At 36.8% G+C, this 17,841-nt stretch overlaps 2 protein-coding genes across 2 annotated transcripts; one reads left to right on the top strand and one right to left on the bottom strand.

The window, feature by feature from the left end:
- The first annotated feature begins 285 nt into the window (after positions 1–285).
- On the top strand, positions 286–3,240 carry LOC109193202 (alpha-L-fucosidase 1). Its single transcript, XM_019344052.1, has 4 exons — positions 286–966; positions 1,737–1,973; positions 2,069–2,855; positions 3,030–3,240. The coding sequence occupies exons 1-3, from the start codon at positions 323–325 to the stop codon at positions 2,814–2,816; spliced, it is 1,629 nt and encodes a 542-aa protein (XP_019199597.1). The 5' UTR covers positions 286–322; the 3' UTR covers positions 2,817–2,855; positions 3,030–3,240.
- Positions 3,241–4,612: 1,372 nt separating this feature from the next.
- On the bottom strand, positions 4,613–9,505 carry LOC109192763 (protein N-lysine methyltransferase METTL21A). The gene is made up of 11 exons (XM_019343464.1): positions 9,351–9,505; positions 8,928–8,981; positions 8,509–8,575; positions 7,781–7,846; positions 7,546–7,639; positions 7,321–7,437; positions 7,024–7,124; positions 6,709–6,783; positions 6,531–6,623; positions 5,747–6,079; positions 4,613–5,069 (listed from the first exon to the last, which is right to left on the bottom strand). Exons 2-10 carry the CDS (start codon positions 8,939–8,941, stop codon positions 5,756–5,758), a joined length of 951 nt encoding a protein of 316 aa, XP_019199009.1. The 5' UTR covers positions 8,942–8,981; positions 9,351–9,505; the 3' UTR covers positions 4,613–5,069; positions 5,747–5,755.
- Between the last annotated feature and the right edge of the window lie 8,336 nt (positions 9,506–17,841).

Raw genomic sequence — 17,841 nt, 5'->3', positions numbered from 1 at the left:
TTCATTACTCCAATTTACATATAATTTATAAAATTCAAGTACATAGGTTAAGCTTAAAAAAATAAAAAAGAATAGCTAAACCTTAAAATTGAATAGAATTCAGTTGTCAACCACAACATACAGATATCATTGGTGAGATAAATACATCAGTATTGACATAATGACATGCCAACTATTCGCATGTGCAAACATTTTCTTGCTCGGAAGTTTTATCAACATCCAATTGATTATATTTATTAAAAAAATAAAAATAAATAAAAAGAAGCAATTCTTGAAAATAATATATTGACTTTCAGACTGTACAGTGTAGAAGCAAGCAACAATGAGTGAATTCCAAGAAGATCAGAAGCAGTATTCCTGGAGGTGTAAAGTAGTGTTGGGGAAGATGATCGTGGACACTGTGGTGGCAAAACATCATCGGACCATCGAAAGAAACAGTCTTGTAGTTCTTATCCACCTACTCTACCTACTCTCTCAGTCTACCCGTTCCTTTGGCGCACACCCAACGCCGCCTCCAATTCCTCTTCTGCCAATCCCTTCGGCACGGCAGCTTTTATGGCAGCTCTCGGAGATGGCCATGTTTCTCCACTTTGGGCCCAACACTTTCGTGGGTTCGGAGTGGGGGTCGGGTCACGTTGACCCGTCGATCTTCAACCCGGCTAGCCTCAATGCCACCCAGTGGGTCTCCGTTGCGAAGGAAAATGGGTTCACAAGATTGGTCCTCACTGCTAAGCACCATGATGGGTTCTGTCTCTGGCCTTCTCTCTACACTAATTACTCCGTCAAGTCTTGCCCTTGGAGAAATGGGTCCGGTGATATAGTGGGCGATTTGGCTCAGGCTGCCAAGGCTGCTGGTCTGCAATTGGGTCTTTATCTTTCACCTTGGGATAGACATGAGTCTGTATATGGCAACACTGTTGAGTACAATGAATTCTATTTGGGGCAGATGACTGAGTTGCTTACAAGGTAAAGTTCATTTCTTTTCTCTTTTTTCTTTCTTCCCCTTTAAAAAGATTCTATTTTGAAGTAATCTTGGAACTGTAAATATGAATTGTAATTGTTCTACCCTTGCTTCTGCAAATGGGCTGTGTATGGGCAATTGAAGAAACTTTCTCCTGTCAATTTCATAAAGTATTTGTGAAGAAAAGGGTTAGGTATTCTTTTTCTTTTCCCATGTAGTTGCCAGTTGGTGATAGTTGGTAAGGAGTAGTATTTATAGAACTGATGTTCAGTATGACAGAATGTAGAATGGGAAGTTTTTCATCAGATAGATACTTAAAAATATGAAAAATGAAATCTAAGACACATAGACATTGTTTTGAGATGTGAAATATGGAGTAGGTATTTTGGATAATTATGGTATCTTTCTTGCTTCATAGAATTTGTCAATTGGTTAGGGTAACAGAACATATTTAATTATTTAGGCTGACTTGGTGTTTTTAGGCAAATAAGCTATTTTCATTGTTCCCAAAAGGTTGAATCCCCAACCCAAGGGCCCCTCACGCCCTTGCCCGACAGAGCGTCTGGGAGGATGTAAATCATGGTAACTCAGTTGAACACAGAGGCAATGGTTATTGCAAAAAGTGATTTTTTCTACATGGCATCGATCTTGTTAAAGAAATCTGTGATTGTAGTTGGATTCATAAACTAACGTTAGATGGGGTGTGTATATGTGAAATCCGTTATGAAGAGTGCTTGATTTAATAACCATAAGTCCATAACATTATGCAATGCAGATATGGTGAGATTAAAGAAGTGTTCCTGGATGGTGCAAAAGGTGAGGGCGAGAAGGATATGGAGTATTATTTTGATGATTGGTTCGACCTTATCCATCAGCTCCAACCTGGGGCCACAATCTTCACAGATGCTGGCCCCGATACCAGATGGATAGGAGATGAAGATGGTATTGCCGGGACGACTTGTTGGTCCCTTTTAAATCGTAGCGATGTAACTATTGGTGGCAATGATTACGAGTGAGTCCTGTTTTCCATGACATTGTCGCATCTTTAAGTTTATGAGATCATTTAAAGACTATTTCCTTTACATTTGTTTTTCTGATACCCAACAGATATATAGGAATGGGAGACCCTTTTGGTCGTGATTGGGTGGCTCCCGAATGTGATGTTTCGATACGACCTGGCTGGTTTTGGCATGCATCGGAAGCTCCCAAGACTGCGATGGATCTTCTTGACTTGTACTATAAATCAGTTGGCAGAAACTGCCAATTGTTGTTAAATGTACCGCCAAATACTTCGGGTCTTATATCAGATGAAGATATACAAGTCCTTCGAGAGTTCACCAAGCTTCGGACTTCAATTTTTTCCCGTAATCTAGCAAAATCTGCTCGTTTTTCTGCCAGCAGCACAAGAGGTACAAGTGACTTCCGATTTGCCCCCTATAATGTTATTAAAGAAGGCATCTATACTTATTGGGCTCCAGGACGAGAGCAATCGGAAATCATATTATACTTGGATTTTCAAGAACAAGTGACGTTCAACATGTTAGAAGTTCAAGAGCCAATCCATATGGGGCAGCGGATTATTGCATTCCATCTCGATGTATTGAACGAATTTGGGGAATGGCAGGAAGTAATAGATGGAACGACGGTGGGATACCGGAGGTTGCTGTTATTTCCCGTGGTTAAAACGTATAGTATAAGAGTTGTGATTGACGAGTGTCGGGAAGAACCTTTGATCTCTTATTTGGGATTATATATGGATCCCTATTCTAATCTGGAACACAAGTCTAGTTCATGGTTTGGATCGCTGCGCTTCAATGGCAGCCGGGTGAGGGAATGGCTTTCTGGTTTTATGTAGGCCTGGCTGGATTTCAACGCCAACGAAAATGTTATGTTGGTACGTGTTTTGATACAAAAATGTGTACTTCTCTTTCGGTTTTGCCATTTCTATTGCCCCCTCTTTTCTTAATGATCTCATAACTTATCACTGGTAATCCTTTTTGTTTCCTCAGATATGGTTTTGGGTTGTTTTTAGTTTCTTAATGATTTGATTGTTTTGTTGAAATGGCAGTTTGCAGTGGGGAAGGCTAAAGCAAAAGCAGAATGCAATAAGGTATTGCACAGAAGTTTGGTCTGTCATGGGATGCATTTCTTGCTATAAATCCAGTTTTGTTGGTGAATGGGCATGAAGAAGTGAATCTAAGAAACCAAAACAACTTGTTTTGGATTAATCGTAGCTTCAATGCTTCATTCATGATAATGGAAGGATCTTTTCTGTCTCATTTAGCAAATTTAAAGTGACAGTACATTTATCATTTTACATATATTATGTTCAAATTTAGAGCTGTCAAAACAAGTTGAGTTTAACTATCCCATTTTGAAAACGGGTTGGGATTTTTAGCCCAATCTAGGTAGGCGCGGGGGCATGGGTTGGTAGGCTAAATGGGTTAGCTCGCCAGCCCACTTATTATTGTTGGGGATTGTACGGGTTGGCCTGCGGGTTACACACTTAATTACATATGTCAACATGTATAACTCGTATACTGCACACAAGCTAAACGGACCGGAGAAATTTTCAACTCATCCCGTCTAAAAATCTGGCTAAACCTGCCTAATGGATAGTTATGCTGTGCATCTGTATGCACCATGCATGGTGTATACGGATGCCAAAACGACGTCGTTTTATTAAAAAACGTGCGTCTCCCCTTTAAAAAAAATTCAGGTTCGATTCCCAGCAACAATATTATATTGTTCATTCATTCTGGAATTTTAGTTCATAGATTATGGAATTATAGTTCATCGATTCTGGAATTGTAGTTCATAGATTATGGAATTTTAGTTCATTCATTCTGGAATTTTTAGTTCATAGATTAGATTCTGGAATTATAGTTCATCGATTATGGAATTATAATTCATCGATTATGGAATTATAGTTCATCGATTATGAAATTTTAGTTCATATGTTGTTGGGAATCGAACCTGATTTTTTTTTTTAAGAGGAGGCGCGTTTTATTAAAACGACGTCGTTTTTGCATCCGTATGCACCATGCATGGTGCATACGGATGCACAACATAATTTGCCCCTGCCTAACCCGACAAAACAAAACAATGTTATACCATGGACTAGGGTCCACCTTGCAAGGTAGACCATAGTCCTAAACGATATATAAATTATGTATTTTTAGTACTAAAATTGTGAACTTCTAAAATATAAATTGTGTTTCTAGATCAAAACACATAATACAATACAAGGTCATCAAATCCTAATCTGTTAATATTGTACTGTAGTATTTGAAAAGAACTCGTGAATATAAAACAAAGTAATCAATCACATATATTTTAATATTGTATGCTCGTAGTAAACAAATTGTGAATTTGTAAAAAGTAAATTGTGAACATTTGAACCCGAGTCCAATAATTTGCGACACAAATCATACTTAACAAGTTAAAAGTTGGCGAACATTCCAAGTTTCCTAACATGAGGTTAAATAATTTCCCCAACATAGGGCTTCAAATATAACCAAGGCCGGCTTTACTTTAATGAATTAACAGAGCCTTTTTGTATTTTGTATTTTGTATTTTTTTAGTTAATATATATGCTGGTTTCTCCAATGCCTTCAGACACCCTATAAATAGTTCACCAGAAAAGCAGTGAAGAACACAATCAAGATTCAAGATTTCATAGCCTCAAAGCAAGAGTTAGAGAAAACAAATTGAACCCTCAATGGCTCAAACATCTGACAAGTTTTACACCATGGTTCTTGTTCTCTCTTTTCTTCTGATTCTATCACACACCGAGAGTCGAATTCTAACTGGTATATTTTCAAACATTTGCAATAACGCAACTTCTAGCTTTTGTTTGAAGCTTTACATTCTATTTTAACTTCGTAGCGACATTTTTTTTCCTAACTAATGATCACGATACAGCTACAGGAGGAAAGACAGATGCAACGCTAAATTGCAACAGTGCTGTTGGAGCAGAAAGCGGTGATACCTGTGAGAGTGTTGCAACGGAGTTCAACCTGACACTGGACGAGTTCCTCGGACTGAATCCCAATATCAACTGCAACAGCATGTTTGTTGGTCAATGGCTGTGCGTTGCTGGATCTGCCTGAAATGAAGCGAATCAAAGAATGAAGGATGGAATCTTGCAGGAATAAAAAGAAGCTTTAAACTCTTCTCTTGATGGGAGTCTTTTCCATCAATGCTACTTTCTTCTTCTTAATTAGTTGCAATCTTCGTTTTTAGTTGTTGGTTCATGAACAAATAATCTTGTACCTGAAAGATCAGGCCTTTGGCTTTGTTGAGGCAATTCAGCATAGCTTGGAACTATTTTCACCTAACTTGTGAACGCTCTTCTTGTTTATTTCAAAAATACAAATTTGACAAAAACAAACTACTAGAATAGCAATGATATATAACACGTCAGCTGTAAACTATGAATCCATCTGGGATATAGGTAGTAAGCATTAAAAATAAACTATGGAGCACATAACCAGCTTGGTTGGCGTGAGTGGCGGTGCACTCTCGTCCCTTAAGAGAGGTCGGGGATTAGTCTGGCCAACACTTTGTCCCTTAATTGGGCCGGGCCGGTGCAAATGGGGATTAGTCTGAGTATGGTACGGGCTTAAAGGTGCCTCCTACAGTTAGGGTCTGCTCACGACATCTCGTGGTCTGACCAAAAAAAAAAAAACTATGGAGTGCGTGATAGGCTCAACACTGGTATGGAGACAAATTTACGAGGTAGGTACTAGGCTAAGCATATAAACCTGAAACACGTATATTTACCTCGAATATTTATGTTATCTTGATATCACGAAGAAGTCGAGCAGCTATAGCACCATATCTTCGTGTTTCCCATTCACTAAGCTTTCTATTTTCCAGATCTACAACTAGCTTGCCGTCCACTATGACTTCATTAATTCTCAAATCATCCTCATCAGCCTTGGAACTATTATCATCATCATCATCATCTTCATCTGATCCATGTTTAACTTCTCTGGACCCAGACAGCTTGGTCTTCTGAGCGGGCGCATGTGCAATACTTTCTGCACTCTCCACGGACGGCTTTAAGCTCATTATGAATAATTGGATGCTAGGATGCTGGTAATTACTATCCATCTAGAATGAACAAAAGGGTAGAGTTTGGTAAAATATTGACAAATTAAGGGTATTCCAAACTAAATGTGGAACAATTTTTGAAGTAGAAGAGTAAATGAGTGAAAGTTAGAAAGTTGAGGACAAGACCCGTAATTGCCACCATATTCAAGGGATATTAAACTGAATTAACTCTACTGCTTTTTTATGAAGATCTAAGATCTATTGCTCTAAAGTGGAGAAAATCAAGAATTTGTCTCTATCCTGCAAACACTCACAAGCACTATATCATCAAAGAATCAAGATAGATAAAGGCAACTAAGTGTAAGTATTTTAGAGCCTTATTCTATCAAAGAAGTTTTCATTTAGCAGTTCACTAGCAAAACTGAAAAAATTGCTAAAATCATTAGGGCTCACCTAAACAGTGTCATTTTTTGGGTGACACAGAAAAGTTCAGAAACAGTTTGCCAGTTACCTTTGCTTTTGGAACCGTTTTGACCTCAAAATTTCTCTTCCACAGTTCAAGCATCTTTTCATGGACATTCGTTGAGCGAATTTCATATCCCAACTGCAACATTGGAAACAATAGATAAATTGGCATAAATGACAAGAACATGATTTAATGATTCTAAGCAAGTTTCAAATTGCAATACCAAAATTGTGGTTTTGGGTCCAGATAGTGCAAGAATTGTCTGCAGAAGTGGTTCCAGGAGGTGCTCTGAATAAACCTAGTAAGCACAAGGATGAAGTTAGCGCTCAATCGCTCATAAATGGAAGGAGATAAAGAAGGTTGAAATGAAGCAAAAGTAGAGCTAATAGACTCCAAAACAGGCATCAATTATGAGAAAAAGAATAAAGGGCAAATCATCGAGGAACAAGCAGAAGTAAAGGAGATTGTTCAGGTTCAGTTTGTAAGTTATAATGCCTGCTAAGAGGTAAAAAGAAATCATGGCATTTCTAGAACTCACAACATCAGTGCCAATGATGTAGTCAAACGGTGGTTCAACAGCTTTGATATGATCTTCATCACCCCAGTCTAGCTCTGCAACCTTTATGGAACCAAATGAATCTAAAAGAAAAAAGATTCGATGTCAAGGCAAAGATAGCACAAACATGCTGTTCAAATGTAAATTGCAAAGGCATTAAAGTATCTACTTAATGAAAGGAGACGGAGCAGTAATTATATATATTCAAATAAAGATCATCTCAAAGAGAGCCAACAGGATTCTAATGCTGAGAACCTTAAGACAGCATTAGTTGTATACCTGAATCAGGGTTCATCTGCATTACCCTGGAAGTATTACGTTCAACATTTCTCATCAACAATGGCAACACCTCAGTTTGGTCTGTTGAAACAACATCACATCCAAGCAATGCCATGCCTACAAAGGTTGATCCACCTCCGTTTTATAGTGTCCACATGAATGACTTGCATTGCATTCAAAGAATAGAGCATGGACGGAAGGAAAAGAGAGAAAGGATCAGTTTACCAAATCCAGCTACTCCACAACCTGCTCCAAGTTCAATTACACGCTTCCCCTTCAATTTGGATGGGCGAAACCTTCCTTTTCGACCATTTTTCTCCTGTAAATTTGAATTGAGTTAGTTGGGTTCTCCAAAATTTAGAATTAGTTTAGTTGATTAGTAATCAGAAAGGCTTCGAAGAAAATGAAACATGTTAAGCCCACAAGTATAAATCCTTCCAGAAGGAACACCAAATCTTACCAGAAACTTGACCAAAACCATTGATGCATCCCAAACTGTAGTACCCAAGTGTTTGGAATTAGGATCCTGCCACAATAATGGGAAAAAGAAGTGAGAAATCTAAGAGAGTATCCGTTTAAGTGGAAGCTACTGACAATCAGGATAGATGTTAAATTCATAAAAGCTATGTCAAGGAAAGTTGTTACAGTGAATAATATTCCCAGAAGACTGGCAACTAAATCCTCTGTATGCTTTTGAAGTAGTTGATGAAAGGGAAATTTTACTTCTGGTCATAGTCATTTGATGTTTTGCTTAAAATTTTCCCTATTAAAAATCAAATATGGCATGCAAGTATGATAGAGCCTAGCTTGAAACTATGTGTGTTTGTATCACAAACCAGTACCCCAAAAGCAAATGAACGTTAATACTAATAAAGAAAAGTGAAGAGGGAAAAGCTATGAGCTTTTGAAGTCTCAATTTGCCTAACACAAAGAACATATAAAAATGATGTTTGGGTAATTTAGAGTTTTAGAATGCACGATAAATCAATTGACATACAGCCAGAGTGTGTGCCAGTGTCTGAAACGTGACATTGAACGTTAATACTAATACAGAAAAGTAAAACGGGAAAAGCTATTAACTTTCAAAATCTCAGATTGCCTAACATGAAGAACATATAAAAATGATGTTTGGGTAATTTAGAGTACACTACAAATCAATTGGCATACAGCCATCAAGAGCCTGATTACCTGAGAAAACTGAAGTTGGTATCCTAGCGCCTCAAACATGATTGCAGATGTGTGTGGAGAATTTAATCTGAAATGCCATTCGACTTTCAAATTATTATTATTTGTTTAGGGAGAGGACGAAATAACCACTTTACAATACAAACCAGTAATCAAGCAGCCTAAAGACAAATATACCAATCATTATACCATTGACCACTCGGTACATTTTATTATACTAAAAATTCATTTTTAATACATTGAATGTTCATTTTCTAAAAGTTCATTATTTATGTGCTGAAATTTCAATATTTGGTATACTATCAAATAATGATCTTTAATTACACAAATAATGAACTTTCAATATATTAAAAGTGAAGATTTATTCATAGTCCACATTGCAACTTGGACCATGGTCCATAGTATAATTTGCCCAAATATACCTATCTGGTTCCATCTGAAGCCAAGTGCTGAATGAAACAGGTCACACTGTATTGCTGCCAAATAGAATGAAGAATAATGTCATCATCATATATAACAATGTAACTTTCTGTATTGCTTTCAGGGAAAGAAAATGTGCAAAAAGAAACGAACTCCTATACTGAACATAAAAGTCCAAAACTGGTTTCTTTACCCATTTTTTTGTTCGCTTCGGATTCATAACGTTAAGCGAAAACAAAATCAAAGTTTTCAACTTTTTCACTTTTCGTATTTGGGTCTATGCGGACTAACAAATTTAGTGAATAGACTCCAGTGAGAGTGGGAAGGCAACTAGGCAAGTACACGCTCAAGCCAAAAGTATTGAAAAATTAGAAAATAATAACAGATGATTTAATTAACTGATAATTGGTAAGGAAAATGCTAACCTGAATGGAAAATTGGAATGTTTTCTTAACTGAATTTGGGGTTTTGATTCTGGAGCTCACCTCTATTTGGAATGTCGATTATGAAAATGGGCTGTTGTCTCTTATATAGCTTGGGTGAGGTTATCGGGTCTGATTTTATTATAAATGGCACCAACATTAGGGTTTTTCATTTTTGCTAAATTTATCACCGGCTATAAACTTGTGAGTTGGGAAGTAAATTAATTGGGGACTAAATATTGGAGAAAAATACAATTTGACCTCTTAAACCTACTTCTAACTTTTGTTCCAATTACATTTTTAATGTATATATTTTTCTTGAGACTCACAAGAAGATAACTTATTGTTGCTTATCATATTAAAAAAATAAAAGTGATATAAGGACGTAGAGATAACCTGGAGGGTGTGGTTGAGTGGAAGAGACTCATCTATCCTTAACAAAAAAAAGAGAGATTGAGAGTCTAAATACAATCTGCAACTATTCTCTATTTTGCACCATGACGATGGAAATTTTAGGTATACACAAAAAAAAGAGAGATTGAGTGTCTATATACAATCTGCAATGGTTCTATTTTGCACCATAAAAAGCATGACGAACGCCAACAAGCAACCCCACAATTGTAATGTATCCCCATTTAACTTTATATTACCATTCCCAACAATTTAGCATTCTCATTAATTATTTCTTTTTAGGCATATCATACCGTCATCGCTAATATCTCCATATTTGAAGAAGATGCGGCACCCTCCTCATTAGCTCTTTATTTATCAAGATCTAGAGTCTAGAGACACTATCAATAAGCGTCTCTAGATTTGACAAATAGAGCGACTTTTATTGACTTGATGTAAACGATGTTGGTCAGCTACTACTTAATATTTCTTTGTCCCCTTCGTTGGTCTTCCACTACTATCTCCCATGAATGCTTCATCTCCATTAATGGAGATAGGAGACTTCTTAAAAAATGTGAGCTAAATATAAAAAAAATAATCTTTTGACGGGAAGGAGAGAGACATGATCATAGTAGATAAAATCTCACTCAATTCGTTGGTCTTCTCCATCCGATTTATTTGATATATATTGTACTCCGTACTTTAAGTATATTAGATATGTCAATTCTTACAAATAGAAGACAAATTAGTGCCAATGGGATGATGTCATGCTTTACCAGTTTTGACATAAGATTTACTAGCTAAAGTGACCAAATGTACTATTTTTACGAGTTGAAAAGTTGAATTCAATTTTTTTTTTAAAGTTTAATTGCCTAATTATTCTTTTGCCTATAGTTTGAGGATTTATTTAACTGTGTTTTTTTTTTTTTTCCTTTTTTGAGGGTTAGGTGTAAAGATGAAAATTTGCTAAAAGCTTGAAATGCTTTTTTTTTTTTTTTTTTTTTTTTTTTTTTTTTTTTTTAAGATAATTGAAAGACATTTCAATTGTTGTTTGGTTGTAAATTGTAACTAGACTACAAGTTGACACTTAAGAATTTTTATAGTACTATTAACTTCATTAGTACAATATAGTATATGTCCATACATAATTTCTTAACATATCGACACTTAAGAACTTATTTGTATGCTTTCCAAAAAAAAAAACAAAAAAAAAAAAAACAAACAAACAAAAAAAAAAAAAACAAAAGTTACTTGTACATGTACTTCCCCAAATTAAAGCATTATCCAATTTTTTTTTTTAAATCTAATAATTATTTAGAGACTCTCGTATACTTGTTGATACAATTGAAGCAAATTGCAAGTTTGCCAGTTATGGTGGTTTATTGCTTTACACACACATATAATAACTTGGATCACATGAGAATGGTGCTTTTCGTGTGGATATGCACTTTTAGAATTATTGAAATAGATTTTTCTCTAGAATTTATTTTATTTTATTTATTTTGAGTCATGTTGTGCATTTTTGATATTTCTATTGTGCATGATTAGTGAGAAACTTAAAAAATGCATAATTTGAATACAAGATTGAATTTTAAAAACTCTAAGGGTGTGTTTGGTTCGCACATGAGAATCGAAATCATAATGTGTATAAAAAAAATACTTGGTAATGGTAATGGATTTTAGTGAAAGTATTTTGCATGTTTGGTAGTATGCTGGAATGGGATGGGAACAATTATCAATAATGTTGTTTGGTTATGTATGATCATATAATGGGAATAAAGATTTTAAAAATACAAGAACACAAAATCAAGACAATTGATTCTAATATAAAAACATCCAAAACACCAATATGAACAAAAATAAAAATAAAAATCAAAGGGGATAAGAAGGAATAAGGGAATGAACCGGGATGATGCCCTTATTTTATTTGGGTATGACGACTGTATGAGTTTTTCAATTAAGGGGGTATTTGAAACCCATAGTAGTGTTCTAAAAACCTATCAACCAAACAATACCAACCACTTTGATACTCATTTCTTAGAGCTAAACCTGTCAATACACTAAATGTGCATAATGAAAAATTCTAAAATATATATATATATATATATATATATATATATATATATATATATATATATATATATATATATTAAGGGATGGTGCGGAGGGTCTCCTACGTGAAAAATGGGATGAGATCTTCAACGGCTCAAAATGAAGGGAAAAAAAGTGCTTCTTGACAACATGGATGCGAATGATCTTAAGTGTCTCGAATAGATGCACCTTAAGTCTTGAACTGATGCACCTTAAGTCTCGAACTTATGCACATTAAATCTCAAACTTATGCACCTTAAATCTTCGAATTATCCACATTAAGTTTCGAACTGATGCACCTTAAGTGTCAAAATTATGCACCTTAAGTACTGAACTGATGCACCTTAAGTTTCGAAGTAATGCACCTTAAGTATTGAATTGATGCACATTAAGTTTAGAATTGATACACCTTAAGTTTCGAACTTATGCACCTTAAGCTGGAAAATAATGCACCTTAATGATGAAGCATAACACATCTAATAACACACCTAATGAGCTAGCCAAGTGAGCTTGCTGCTGTTTGCTGATGTTATAAGCCTTATGGCCTTAAGGGTTTTTTAGTCTTTTTACCCTAAGAGTTAGTTATAACGGTTTTCATTCATCTTGTTCCTTTCTCTCTTTGTATAAAGCAGATGGCTTGTCTTCCCTGTAAGATAGATTACACTTCACACTGAATAAAACTTTTGCTTCCTTTCTTACACTAAGATGAAGCTCCCAAATCTTAGCATTCATGCATCACTGATTTGATCATGGTATCAGAGCAGAGAAGAAGCTACGCTGCTGTAACAATGGCGCAAAATACAGCAGGAGGAGATGATCGTGGTAATCAGCCAGGCGGATCATTGAATCCAAATCAGTTGAATCAACATAATGTTGAATTCGACGATCCCTACTATCTACACATCACAGAAAATCCAAACACAGTTCTAGTTTCTCCAATTCTGAGTGAAACTAATTATCCTTCGTGGAATCGAGCTATGAAAATGGCGTTAGAAGTGAAAAACAAATACGACTTTGTCAGTGGAGCTATTCCAAGTCCGAATGAGGGAGATCCAAGGCATGCGGCATGGAGGAGATGCAACTACATCGTGTGCTCTTGGATCCTGAGATCTGTTAGTCCAGCGATAGCTGAAAGTGTCATGTACTATGACAAAGCTTCCGAGATATGGAGTGCACTCAATCGAAGGTACTCACAAGCTGATCCTCACAAAATATCTGAAGTGCAAAACGAAATCTATAAGAATGTGCAGGGAAATTTATCAGTGAATGAGTACTTCACTAAGTGCAATTCTCTGTGGCAACAACTGAGCGTTTTGAGGCCCCTGCCTTTGTGCGAGTGTACGCCTAGATGCTCGTGTACTCTCATGGAGAAACTGCAGAAAGAAAGAGAAGATGACTGTGTCATCAAATTTCTAGAAGGCCTGGGTGAGGAGTATGAGTCCATTAAGTCAGGGATCCTTGTCATGGATCCTATGCCGGATGTGGGAAAAGTGCTCAATATGGCATTGAAACTTGAAAGGAAGATCAAGGGAGTGATTAATCAAAAAGCTACTGACCTAATTCAAGCTAATGCAGCTCAAAATAGTAGTCAAACACAAGCTATAGATGAGCAGAATGTTGTGGCTTACTCATCATCCAACAACAAAAAGAAATTCAGCAGTAATGGAACGAAAAATGTGCCTAAGTGCACATTCTGTGGTATGCTAGGGCATACTGTTGAGAAATGCTACAAAAAAAATGGCCATCCACCAGGGTGGATTCCAGGATATAAAACTAAGTTCAAAAGCAACCAGGATGGACAGCACTCTATGAACACCTCTGTGAATCAGGTTGGAGATATAGGCCTGTCAGATGATCAGTTTCAAAGGCTGGTGGTCCTTCTCCAAAACCAGAACAAAGCCAACAGCTCCAATGCTGCTGTTGCTCTCACCAACCATGGAATCACAGCAGATTTTAAGGAAATTGCTAAGAATCATAATGAAGGTAATTTATATATCAATGCCTTTCAAAATTCCTTTGATGTGTGGATACTGGATTCTGGTGCCACAGATCATATTACATGTTCATTAGAATATCTTGAAAGCAGCTATCAAGTCTCTGAAATTTCTGTTAAAATGCCTAATGGAAAAACTGCTGAAGTCACTCATATAGGGAAGGTGAAATTGGACAAAAATATCTTATTGCAAAATGTATTGTGCATTCCAACTTTTACTTTCAATATAGTGTCTGCAAGCAAACTGACCAAACAGGCAGAATGTAAAGTCATTATAAGACCTGATTACTGTGATATTCAGGGACCTCTTGGAAGAGTGGATGGTTTTGCTAAGGAAGAGGATGGACTTTACTTGATTGCTAGACCCCCTGTCAGATTGAGAAAACAAGTGCCTGATAATGAAGTAAGATCACAGTGTAATAGCATTAACATTGATGTATGGCATGATAGACTAGGGCACTATCCTGTTAATAAGATCCCATTCTTGAAAGGAATAAACATTACTTTTCCTGCTAGAACTGTTGACAAGGTCTGTGAGATTTGTCACTATGCAAAGCATAAAAGGTCAGTTTTTCCTGTTAGCAGTTCCAGGGCTCAGAAACCTTTTGATCTCTTGCATATGGATGTGTGGGGTCCATTTGCTGATGCCTCACTTAAAGGTGAACATTATTTTTTGAACATAATTGATGATTTCAGTAGGTTTACCTGGCTGCACCTAATGAAGAGTAAGTCAGAGGTTAAGAACATCTTCAAAAACTTCTATAGTTATGTTCAAAATCAATTCTCTGCAAGTATTAAGGCCATTAGAACAGATAATGGTACTGAATTTATAATGCCTACTTTCCTTAATGATAAAGGAATTATCCATCAAAAGTCATGTGTGTACACTCCACAACAGAATGGTATAGCAGAAAGGAAACACCAACATGTGTTGAATGTGGCTAGGGCACTGAAATTCCAATCTGGTTTGCCTACAAAGTTTTGGGGTCATTGTGTGTTACATGCCATATATCTCATAAATAGACTTCCAACTGAAGTCCTTGATGGAAATATTCCATTTGAATTGATGATTGGAAAACATGTTGATTATAGTCAACTCAAATCCTTTGGTTGTCTTTGTTTTGGTGCCACACTGCCACATACAAGAACCAAGTTTCAACCAAGGGCAAGAAAATGCATATTTCTGGGATATCCAGCTCACACAAAAGGTTATATTTTATATGATATAGCTGACAATTCTGTTTTGGTGTCTAGAGATGTTAAATTTCATGAGCAGATTTATCCATTCAAAGAGGCAGCCTCTACAAAGCCACAATCCACAAAGGATGTGATGTTTAATCCTTCATTACCCTTGGTCCCCACACATGCTGACAGTGAGTATCCTCCTTTAAGACCTGAGCAAGAAGACCACATCAGTAACCAAAATGATGAAAGCAATGAAGACTTCACAGTTGATCCTGATTTTGAAAATGAGGTGCTCAATGAAACAGGAGTTGATCCCTCAGATTCTAATACCCACACTATAGCAGATCAACAGAATGATGCTGAACCATCAGATGGTCATAGCTCTCCAATTCACAATGACAGTCAATTCATCAGGAGATCTTCTAGGACAAAGAGTGCACCCCTCAGATTACATGACTATTATTGTCAACACCTATATGCTGATTGCTCAGGCAAAAAGACTTCTCCATATCCTATTCACAAATACACCAGTTTTGATCCCTCTTTGTCCATAGTTTTTACTGTCTCAACTCCTTCTGAACCCCAGTCCTATACTGAAGCTGTAAAAAAGGATGAATGGAAAAAGGCCATGAAATCTGAAATTGAAGCCCTTGTTCAAAACAATACTTGGATCCTAACAGACTTACCTGATGGAAAAGTGCCTATTGGGTGCAGGTGGATCTATAAAATCAAGCATAATGCAGATGGGTCTATTGAGAGGTATAAATCTAGACTGGTGGCAAAAGGATATACTCAACAAATGGGGGTTGATTACACTGAAACTTTCTCCCCTGTGGCAAGAATGACAACCATAAGAACCTTTTTAGCAGTGGCTGTGGCTTTGAATTGGGAAATCCAACAGCTTGACATCAATAATGCATTCCTTCATGGGGATTTGCAGGAAGAGGTTTATATGGTTCTTCCACCAGGCTTTGTAAGTGATAGACCTAATCAGGTGTGCGAGTTGCTCAGGTCACTGTATGGTCTCAAGCAGGCCAGCAAACAGTGGAATGCAAAACTCACTCATGCCCTTCTAACTGTTGGCTTCTGCCAGTCTACTGCTGATCCTTCCTTGTTCACAAAGAGATCAGGTACATCTTTTACAGCATTACTAGTATATGTGGATGATATCTTGATAGCTGGTACAGATTCAACACAGATCACAAAGCTAAAGAAGTTCCTGGATCTTTCCTTCAAAATAAAAGATCTTGGACAGCTACACTATTTTCTGGGAATTGAAGCTACCAGGAGTTCTAAAGGCATCAATCTGTGTCAAAGAAAATACACTCTAGACATCTTGAAGGAGAATGGATTTCTAGAAGCTAAACCTGCCAAAACTCCTTTCACCACAGGTCAAAAATTGAACACTACTGATGGGAAGCAAATTGCTAATCCTGAGCATTATAGAAGACTTGTGGGGAAACTTCTATATCTAACTAACACAAGACCAGATATATCCTATGCTGTGCAACAACTCAGCCAGTTTGTGGACAAACCAAGTGATATCCATCTCATGGCAGCACATAGAGTGCTTAGATTCTTAAAAGGAACACCTGGCAGAGGCTTATTCTATGCTGCAAACTCTCCTGCTAAACTACAAGGTTTTTCAGATTCAGATTGGGGAACTTGTACTGAATCAAGGAAATCCATCACTGGATATTGCATCTTTCTAGGAAACTCTTTGATCTCCTGGAAAACAAAAAAACAAGCAACTGTGTCTAGATCATCTTCTGAGGCTGAATATAGGGCCTTGGCTACTACTACTTGTGAGATTCAGTGGCTTACTTATCTTCTCAAAGATTTACAGGTTCATGTTGCTGAGCCTACCATCTTGTATTGTGATAACAAGTCAGCAGTGGCTATTGGAGAAAACCATGTATTCCATGAGCGTACTAAGCATATTGATATTGATTGCCATGTGGTGAGGAATAAAGTCCAAGAAGGGTTGATCAGACTGCTTGCCATTCCTAGCACCAAGCAGCTTACAGACAGTTTCACAAAAGGGCTGTCGAAACCTCTGTTTGATGATTGTCAATTTAAGCTGGGCATGCAGGACCTCCATGCTCCACCTTATGGGGGGGGGGGGGGGGGGGGGGGGGATGAAGCATAACACATCTAATAACACACCTAATGAGCTAGCCAAGTGAGCTTGCTGTTGTTTGCTGCTGTTATAAGCCTTATGGCCTTAAGGGTTTTTTAGTCTTTTTACCCTAAGAGTTAGTTATAACGGTTTTCATTCATCTTGTTCCTTTCTCTCTTTGTATAAAGCAGATGGCTTGTCTTCCCTGTAAGATAGATTACACTTCACACTGAATAAAACTTTTGCTTCCTTTCTTACACTAAGATGAAGCTCCCAAATCTTAGCATTCATGCATCACTGATTTGATCACTTAAGCTTTAAATTTATGCACCTAGAGTCCTAGAGGGATAGTTATGTTGTGCATCCGTATGCACCATGCATGGTGCATACGGATGCAAAAACAACGTCGTTTTATTAAAAACGCGCGTCTCCCCTTTAAAAAAAATTCAGGTTCGATTCCCAGCAACATCATTATGTTGTTCATTCATTCTAGAATTTTAATTCATAGATTATGGAATTTTAGTTCATTAATTCTGGAATTATAGTTCATCGATTCTGCAATTGTATTTCATCGATTCTGAAATTTTAGTTCATAGATTCTGGAATTTTAGTTCATTCATTCTGAAATTTTTAGTTCATAGATTAGATTCTGGAATTTTAGTTCATAGATTCTTGAATTATAGTTCATCGATTCTGGAATTTTAATTCATATGTTG

Source organism: Ipomoea nil, unplaced genomic scaffold (genome assembly GCF_001879475.1).
Source record: "Ipomoea nil cultivar Tokyo-kokei standard unplaced genomic scaffold, Asagao_1.1 scaffold1834, whole genome shotgun sequence".
In the NCBI taxonomy this organism is placed as follows: Eukaryota; Viridiplantae; Streptophyta; class Magnoliopsida; order Solanales; family Convolvulaceae; genus Ipomoea; species Ipomoea nil.
Note: the sequence above shows the minus strand (reverse complement) of the source record. Positions and strands in the feature narration are given on the sequence as shown.